Consider the following 9,175-nt stretch of genomic DNA (forward strand, 5'->3'; position numbering starts at 1 on the left):
AAGCTGCTGATTGTGCACCTGTGTCCCTCAGTGTGAAAACTTTAAATGCTAACTCCAGATGAACACAGCTAATTGTAATTTATGCTGTGATTTTGTCAGTATTTTAAGTTTTTCACCTGTTTTTTTTTTTTTTTAATTATTTTGGATTTTGTAAAATGTATAACAAAAACAGCCATGGTTATACTGTAATATGCATTATAAGCAGGATCCAAAATTAGCAGGGCTGATGCGCAGCTGAGTGGCAAAGGTGTTCTCCGCCAGTCAGTAAACAATGAAATGTAGTGATATTGTCCAGACAGGATGAGCTGAGTGTGGAGCAGAAGGTTAGAGGCCATTTCTGGATCAATTGTTCAGCTCACATTGCTCTCCATACTGCTGGTGAGGCTGGCCTTTTACTAGGTAGGAAGATACAAAATGGATGGTCGGGCCACAGTGCATTCACCTGTTCTCCAGGACAATGAGAGCTTGGTCTGGCTAAGATAATTAAGAAGGTAAGGGTCAAAAGCAAAATTGTCTGACAAGGGGCAAGCTGGGAATCCAAGGTACAAAGATCAAGTAATGGTACAAACAGGAAGATCGGACAGGCAACCGATCTGGCAGGGAATGAGTTGAGAAGGGCCGGCATAAGTACTGCTAGGCTGATTGGAAAATGAGGGCCAGGTGAGGAATGGGTTGAGTAGGCCAGGTGAGGTAAATGACAGGAAAGGGGTTACTGCAGGGGAGGAGGGAGTGGCTGGATCTGGAATGACAGAGAATTTTATACATACATACATACATACATATATCTATATAGATAGATAGATAGATAGATAGATAGATAAAGACCACATGTACATGGGTATTTGTCAAAATCCAGCATTTTCTATACGTTTTGGCCTTTGTTCACACACAGATGTAGTTTTGGGTCACTGAAAATGGAGCTGCCTGTGGTTTGGCATGCTCTTGACAGTGTTTAAATTGTGTTTTGTGCTTTCATATGGACAGATGTTTTTTAAAACTTTTTTTTTTTTGAGAATGAAGGAGGAAATAAAACGTTTTAAGAGATACCTGTGCAACAGTGGACTAGGGCTCATGATAAATGTTATGAGGCGATAACCAGACATATCGCAAAGACAACATGATCAAAGAAACTCACTAAGACTAGGGTACACTCTGGAGTAGGGTGACCACCCCTTTCTTGGCCCAGGGAGTATGCAATTCATCATTAAATCTGGACTTGTCTTTTCAGTATACATTCAGAGGTGGACAATATGGACAAACTTGCCTAAGATTGAGTCAGACCTGCATCCACAAATGGAGAACACTTACAAAAGTGGAAGGAGTTGCTTTACGCTTACATCAGATTGATATATATCTCTTCATCTTTACACTGAATTACAGTTGATATTGTTAACAATAAATAAATGGTTTTGATTTATAAAGAAAATGCCCTTATCTTCACAGAGAGCGGAAAAGGACTTATAAGGTCATCAAGGAGCAGGAGGTCCTGAGGGATTCAGATTCTACAAACTGTGGACACAGCTACTGCAGGAAATGCATTGCCTCTTGTGAGGAAGAGTGGAAATCAGCAGAAAGTGTCTCATGTCCCCAGTGTGGAAAAAGATCCAGAAGTCCGGAAGTGCAGACACCCAGTCGACAAAGCACGGAGCCATGTAGGTGTATACAGTTTATAAAGCAAATCTTCTTGTGTCCCTGCAGTCACTTTTTCACTGTTTTTTGCATAACATGTTGTCAGGCAGCTGAGTGTTGTTCACTGGTTCTGCTAGACCTCCAAAATCCAACACTAGTGTCAGTGTCACAATGTCTCAGATGAAGCTTGCTAATAGGCTAAAGCTAGGGAGGGCTCATGGTCGTCATCCTACCATTAATTAAAATCATGAGTGCTTTCAAGCATTACAGCGGCAGATGATGCAAATATTGTCATCACGTGTGTGAGCCACACAACATGCAGCTTCTGCTCTGCTATCATCCTGCTGCCATGCATCGTTATCTTTATAAACAGGGTCTCTCCCGCTGGCGGTGTGGGAAGTCCCTATACAAGCATTTCTTAGCATAAATACAGCTACTCATTTCTCAGAAGTAACACAGTTCAGTGTCAGAGACAGGTCTTTTATGTGCAGGGCAAAATGTAGCCTGTGTTTCAGGCTGTGAATTAAAGCAGTCAGCGTTTCTGTCCTTCTTCCTATAGATCTCTGCACATGGAAGCTATTGCTAATACTATATACTAATACTCTGTGCCACAACTGTGATGCCTCTGGACTCATCAAGTTGAAGGGAGAAACACTCACACACACTTTTCGAGAACCTCCCGAACTTAGTTTACTTGGAGAAGAATCAGCGTTACCACCAAGAATGTGAAAGCAGAATTTAGTTTAGCACTGACAGGCCTCTGAAAGAGTTAGACTTGACCAGAATTTACTGACTGAGTTAAGCTAATGACTCATAATGTTTCTTTTGAATTGATGAAAGGTAGATTTAATGATTACATAGGAAAAACATGACCAGTTCTGGCATAATTTTTTAAATGATATAAAGGCATTAATAGGTGCCTATAATGTGTAAGGGGAGGAAGACTATTATTTTATTTAACATTGTTCATAGTTAAGGATATATGGGATACTGTGTTTAGTATCAGATAATAGTGTGCTTTATCTCTATGTGCACATACATTTTATGTATCTTCATTTAGCATGGTTGTTTATATTGAAGTGTTTGTTCATTTTTGTTCATGGGTAAACTGACTGGGGAAAAGAGGCTGATTTCAGTGCTGGCAGGGCGATTGGGGAATAAGATACAGGTGGGCAGGAAAGGTCAGGTGATGGGACAGGTGGGAAAAGGGTTAACTGCAGGGCAGCAGGGAGTGGCTGATGGCGTGAGTTTGGTGATTGAGACAGGTGTGGTGGAAAGGTCTGAGGGCATCTGGTGGACAGGTAGAGCATGGCAAGGAAGGGGGCTGGGGATGTGGCAATGTGGCTGAAAGGACCAGAGAGGCAGAATGGACAAGAATCCACGGAGGCAGATGTGACATGTTGAAGTTACAACTGAACTTCAGATTTTTTTTTTTTTAGGAAACGCAGTATAAGTCCTTAACCCTATTCATTCATTGTTTTTGCTTATCTTTCAGTCACTGGCAGTCTGAAGGAGATTTTAGACAAACATAAGATCAGTCTCAAAGAAAGATGTGAATTTGCACTAGAAGGAACTGCTGAAACAGGACCTCGAACCCTCCTGAATAGGATCTACACTGAGCTATACATCACTGAAGGACAGTGTGAAGGAATTAATAGCCAACATGAAGTGTGGCAACTTGAGACCATGTCCAAAATGGAGACCCTGCATGACACTGCAATCAAATGCCTTGACATCTTTAAGGTCTTACCTGGCCAAAAGATCAGAGTAGTTCTGACAAATGGCATTGCTGGCATTGGAAAAACCTTCTCAGTGCAGAAGTTCACTCTTGACTGGGCACAGGGTGTGGCAAATCAAGATGTCAGCCTTGTGGTTCTGCTTTCATTCCGGGAGATGAACTTGATCCAAGACAAGCAGTACAGCATTCTGAGGCTGATTCATGATTTTCATCCAGCATTAAAAATGCTCACAGCAGAAGGTCTTGCTCTCTGTAAAGTTTTGTTCATCTTTGATGGCCTGGATGAAAGCAGGCTTTTGTTGGATTTCCAGAACAATGAAATTGTGTCTGATGTCACCCAGATATCATCAGTCAACATGCTGTTAACAAACCTCATTAAGGGGAATCTGCTTCCTTTGGCTCTCCTTTGGATAACCTCCAGACCTGCAGAAGCCAGTCAGATCCCTCCTTCATATGTTGACAGGATAACAGAAGTACGAGGATTCACTGACACTCAGAAGGAAGACTACTTCAGGAGGAGATTCAATGATGAACCAGTATCTGACAGAATCATTTTGCATGTTAAGGAGTCCAGGACCCTTTACATTATGTGTCACATCCCTATTTTCTGTTGGATCACTGCTGCGGTTCTGGAACACATGTTGAACGCCAACAAAAACAAGCTTCCCAAGACTCTGACTGAAATGTATTCACACTTTCTGCTGGTTCAGTTCAAGAGGAAGACGCAGAAGTATGATGAGGGGCATGAGATGATCCAACCAGAGCTGATGCAGACTGACAGAGAAGTCTTTCTGAAGTTGGGGAGACTTGCATTTGAACATTTGGAAAAAGGGAACATCATGTTCTACCAAGAAGACTTGGACCAATGTGGTCTTGATGTCAGACAAGCCGTAGTCTTCTCGGGACTGTGCACAGAGATCCTCAAAAGAGAGTGTGCACTCTTTCAAAAAATGATTTACTGCTTTGTTCATTTAAGTATACAGGAGTTCCTCGCTGCTGTGTACATGGTCCACTGTTACCTGAGCAAAAACATAAAAGTTCTGGTGACCTTCTTGGAAGAGGACTGGGATAAGAATGACAGCGAGCCAAGTCTGAATAACTTCCTTGGCAAAGTTATGGACAAATCTCTGAAGAGTGGAAATGGCCACCTGGACCTCTTTGTTCGCTTCCTTCACGGCCTGTTATCGGAGTCAAACCCTCGTCTCTTAGGAGTTCTGCTGGGTTGGACAGCGAGCAGCCCAGAAAGCATCCAGAGGGCAATAAACAACCTGAAGAAGATGAATGCTTATGATATCTCTCCTGACAGAAGCATCAACATCTTCCACTGTTTGATGGAGATGAAAGACCAATCAGTGCATCAGGAGATCCAAGAGTACCTGCAGTCAGACAACAGATCAGAGAAGAAACTCACTAAGACTCATTGTTCAGCTCTTGCCTACATGCTACAGATGTCAGAAAAGGTTCTAGATGTGTTGGACCTGAAGAGGTACAACACATCAGGTGATGGAAGACGGAGATTGCTCCCAGCTGTGAGAAACTGCAGAAATGCTCAGTAAGTCCACATGTGAATATCAATAGTGTGAAGCCACCTTAACAACCTGTTTCTCATACATGTGCAGTTTAAAATTTTGATGTACTTAATATATTGACTTTTATGAATTCTGTAAGGTAAAAAGCTCTGAAGCTTTTTTTTTTTTAATCTCATGTTTATTTAATAATTTGTAACTCAGTCATGATTGGCTCTATATACCCTAAAGTCTATTTCTATTTCTAAATCAGTTGACTGTGTTTATAGCTGTGACTATAGCTATCTCCGCAGTAAACAGTAATCATTATTATCACTAATTACAAACAGTATTGCCATCACTCATACTAATGCTAATTAATTGCAGTTAGCTTTAGCTCTGCTCTGTTTTTGTGTTAATCGTGACTTTGACTATGTATTTGCAGACTCTCTTGCTGTGGGCTCTCTGAGTGGCATTGTGGAGTTCTGTCTTCAGCTCTGATGTCCAACCCCTCCCATCTGCGAGAGCTGGACCTGAGTGAAAATGACTATCTTCTGGATTCAGGGGTGAAGCTGCTGTCTGTTGGACTGTTGAGTCCACACTGTAGGCTGGAGACTCTGAGGTCAGACAACTTTCACACAGCTCTTACTTTTTCTTCTCCTCCTCCTTCTTCTTCCATCTTCAAGTAGTCATCTTTTCACCTTACATGTAGGTGACTGTATTTTTATTATGCTCTCATAACAATATTTATTTCTATGGAGCTTGGACTTTTTCTTTCTTTCTGCTTGTAACTGTATTGTATGACTTCGACTTATAGCAAGGTTGAGCTATAGATTTAGACCCTAAGCGATCTGATTGAAAGGTGGGATGAATCATTTTGGAGACAGATTGTTACTATTCACTGAATTTGAAATTCAGCAAATGTCTCCCCTCGGCCTCTGTTCTGTGTGTGTGCTGATGTGTGCTGATGTGATGTGTGCGATCTCCAGAATGGCCCACCCCACCTTAAAATATGCGTTAATTCCTGTCCTTCATCGTATTTTTTTAGATTGAGGAACTGCAGTTTGTCAGACATTTGCTGTGATTATCTGGCATCAGCTCTGAAGTCCACCTCTTCCCATCTGAGAGAGCTGGACCTAAGTAACAACAACTATCTTAAGGATTCAGGGGTGAAGCTGCTGTCGGCTGGACTGGAGAGTCCACACTGCAGACTGGAGACTCTGAGGTTAGACATTTTATTAACCATGAAAAATAATTATTTTGTATCATTAATGTGGCTAAATTCAAGGGGGTAGCGCAGAATCCTTGGCCCTATATTCAGTTTCTACTTGCCCCTTCCCCTCCTATTCCGATTCCTCTTTGGTGCTGATCCATACAGCTGAAGTTCATCTAGAAGTAACACTGTCATGCTATATATTTACAATACATGGTACAAATATTTCTTTCAAACAGGTTTAGTTTGAAACAGTGAAGAGTTTAGTGAGGAAATTATATCCAAAAATGTTGCCTTCAATAGCTATATTCTTTGTGCTTCTTTAGATTAAGCTCCTGCAGGTTGTCAGAGAGCTGCTGTGCATATCTAGCCTCAGCTCTGAAGTCCAACCCCTCCCATATGAGAGAGCTAGACCTGAGTAAAAACAAGCTGAAGGACTCAGGAGTAAACCTGCTGTCTGTTGCACTGGAGAGTCCTCAATGTAAACTGACGTTTCTGAGGTGAGTTCACGAGACAATCAATGAGAAAATATTAGATTTTTGGCAGATGGTGACTGGAAAATGATCTAAAGAACAAAAGGGGAAATTCTTTTTGTCATCGACGTCGGCTAACAGGCTCTGTAGGCTTTCATTCTGCAGAGCCATTCCATCAGAGTTCCAGCAAGATGTTTCTTACCCCAAGCATTAGCCCCTTCATCTCCTCCTACATGGAGAGCGATGGAGCACTGAGTCATTCCTTTTTAGTGTTTCTCACCCCAGAGGTGGACAGTGAAGAATTCAACAATATTATTATTTTTGCCTGCCTGAAATTGTATCCAGTCATCATATTAATTTGATTTAGCATTTTCAGCACTGTCAGCAGTCATCACCTCTGATTGGCTGCTATGGTGCTATGGAGGGAACAATGTGTCTGGATGGCAGTGTCTGATTACAAGGCTTGTAACCTTTCACACCTTCAGTTCTGACTCCAAGAATACCAGGGTGGGGTAAGACCACCATTTAGAGAGGCAGCACTCGAGGGGTTTGGTGACAGGACCCTGATCAGTCCATGTTAAATTTAATGTGCTGCTCCACAGGAGTGACTTGGGAAGTATATAGAACCTGAGCCAGAGGACTCTGCCCGTGCCAACTGAACTAAGGTTATAAACAAAGGCTTTTATTTAGCACTGCATATCAGATTTAATACAAATCCTACAATTACAGGATTGATAGATGTGGGCTTACGGAAAACTGCTGTACTTCTTTGGCCTCTGCTCTCAAGTCCAACCCCTCCAGCCTGCGAGAGCTGGAACTGAGTAATAATGATCTACAGGATGCAGGAGTGAAGCTGCTGTGTGCAGGACTTGAGAGTCCACATTGTAGACTTGAAGCTCTGAGGTGAGTCATTCTCTTTTCAGTTTTACAATAACATGCATATTAAATATGACACTGACAATAGTTTTGATACACTATAATGAAGGATAACAGTATTGTGATCCACCATAGAGTACTTCATAGCATTGTTGAGCTACATATTTAAAAACCTTAAATAATAAGGGATAAATAGCATTATCCATAATAGTTCACTCTCAAGTCACAAATTCAACACATTATTGTCAAACTTTTGGTCTAAACTTTTTGTAAAGGTACCAGAGGAATCCCTCAGCCATGAACTAGATTCAGCCGTGCAGCCTTGTCATGTTTTTCTTCTTTTATGAAAGCCTGCAATCAGCATTCAAACCTAGGAATAATGTATCCTCTAACTCCATTCTCTATTCTTTTATTTAGGTTGAGGTGCTGCTGGTTGTCAGAGAGTTCCTGTGCTTCTCTTGCTTCAGCTTTAATGTCCATCCCCTCCAGTCTGAGAGAGCTTGACCTAAGTGAAAATGATCTACAGGATTCAGGAGTGAAGCTGCTGTCTGCTGGATTGGAGAGTCCACACTGTAGACTGGAGACTCTGATGTAAGGAATGTATTTTTCTTCTGTGCAGAGCTCTAGATGAAGATAAGAAATAATTCTGTTAAATAATGAACAAGGATCTACTGTTGTGTTGGATTTTGCAGATAGATGTTACTTGAGTGCTGTTCGTGCATGATGGGGGTAAAAATGGGAAAGTACCCTCATAAAATCCTCTAATCTCTGCAGATTGAAACGCTGTCTGGTCACGGATGAAGGCTGTGCTTTTCTGGCATCAGCTCTGAAGTCCAACCCATCCTGTCTGCAGGAGCTGGACCTGAGCAAAAACAGCCTGCAGGAATCAGCAGTGAAGCTTCTGTCTGACATCCAGGAGAGTCCAAACTGTAGACTGGAAACTCTCAGGTTAGTAGTGTGTTAGAGTCAGTCTATGATAGTTTCAGTAGTATTTTGAAAGTTAACATCTTAAATGGCTTCTTTCCCTCGTAAACATTGAGGAAAGACCGATGAGAAAGCAACACTCAGAACCTTAATGTGATAATGTATTTGATTTGAGATGCATATGATTTCTGTTAATTCCTACAGAATGGAAGAAATGAAGTAAACCTGGAGTGGTCCTCTGACTAAAAATCATCTCATCATTGGCCATGAAGTATTGCTGTTTCTGGGAATTGCCAAAGTCACCACATCACTGCAACACTACAGGTGTGTCTAATATAATCAGAGATAGGACACAGGACACATTTGTTATGAATTAATCAGAAATACTTTTTCAAAATGTTTCTTCATCAGCCAGAAGACTATGTTGATTTTGAACTAAATACCCATTTTGTCTAACATCTGTTCCTTAATTGAAGTATCAGTCTGTCCTGATTAGGGGGCCACGATGATTTCTGTTTCCTTAAAGCGCAAAACTGCAAGCATAAACATGACTTCACGAGACATTTCTCCCACCACTAGTTTAGTCACTTTACATAGTCAGTGCTGTTTCAGTTATAATGCATACAGACTGTTTAACAAACATTATTATACTTTGCCAGGTCTGCTCATAGTTTGTTCGTGGAGCAGTTGATATTTTGTGAGATATACTGAGGGCGAGTTCACCAGATGAGCAGAGTAATATTAGCATATCTTTGCACAAATACTGGAAACAGCTAGCGTGGTTCTACCCTGTGTTAACTTTGTGGTGAGCCATTGA

At 41.4% G+C, this 9,175-nt stretch overlaps 1 protein-coding gene across 4 annotated transcripts in view; it reads left to right on the plus strand.

Moving 5' to 3' along the window:
- Positions 1 to 9,175, plus strand: part of LOC143326695 (protein NLRC3-like) — a 206,867-nt gene that overhangs the window by 196,574 nt on the left and 1,118 nt on the right. For 2 of the 4 annotated variants that reach the window (XM_076740501.1, XM_076740500.1), the window contains exons 4-12: positions 1,444 to 1,652; positions 3,125 to 4,919; positions 5,318 to 5,494; positions 5,921 to 6,097; positions 6,412 to 6,585; positions 7,288 to 7,461; positions 7,852 to 8,025; positions 8,209 to 8,382; positions 8,563 to 8,699. In XM_076740501.1, the coding sequence (XP_076596616.1) occupies positions 1,444 to 1,652; positions 3,125 to 4,919; positions 5,318 to 5,494; positions 5,921 to 6,097; positions 6,412 to 6,585; positions 7,288 to 7,461; positions 7,852 to 8,025; positions 8,209 to 8,382; positions 8,563 to 8,581 (3,073 nt within the window). In that variant the 3' untranslated portion in view covers positions 8,582 to 8,699. Of the gene's footprint in view, positions 1 to 1,443; positions 1,653 to 3,124; positions 4,920 to 5,317; positions 5,495 to 5,920; positions 6,098 to 6,411; positions 6,586 to 7,287; positions 7,462 to 7,851; positions 8,026 to 8,208; positions 8,383 to 8,562; positions 8,700 to 9,175 lie in introns of those variants that run through there. The other 2 variants (XR_013077699.1, XM_076740502.1) reach the window with 2 other exon arrangements.

Source organism: Chaetodon auriga, chromosome 10 (assembly GCF_051107435.1).
Source record: "Chaetodon auriga isolate fChaAug3 chromosome 10, fChaAug3.hap1, whole genome shotgun sequence".
In the NCBI taxonomy this organism is placed as follows: domain Eukaryota; kingdom Metazoa; phylum Chordata; class Actinopteri; order Chaetodontiformes; family Chaetodontidae; genus Chaetodon; species Chaetodon auriga.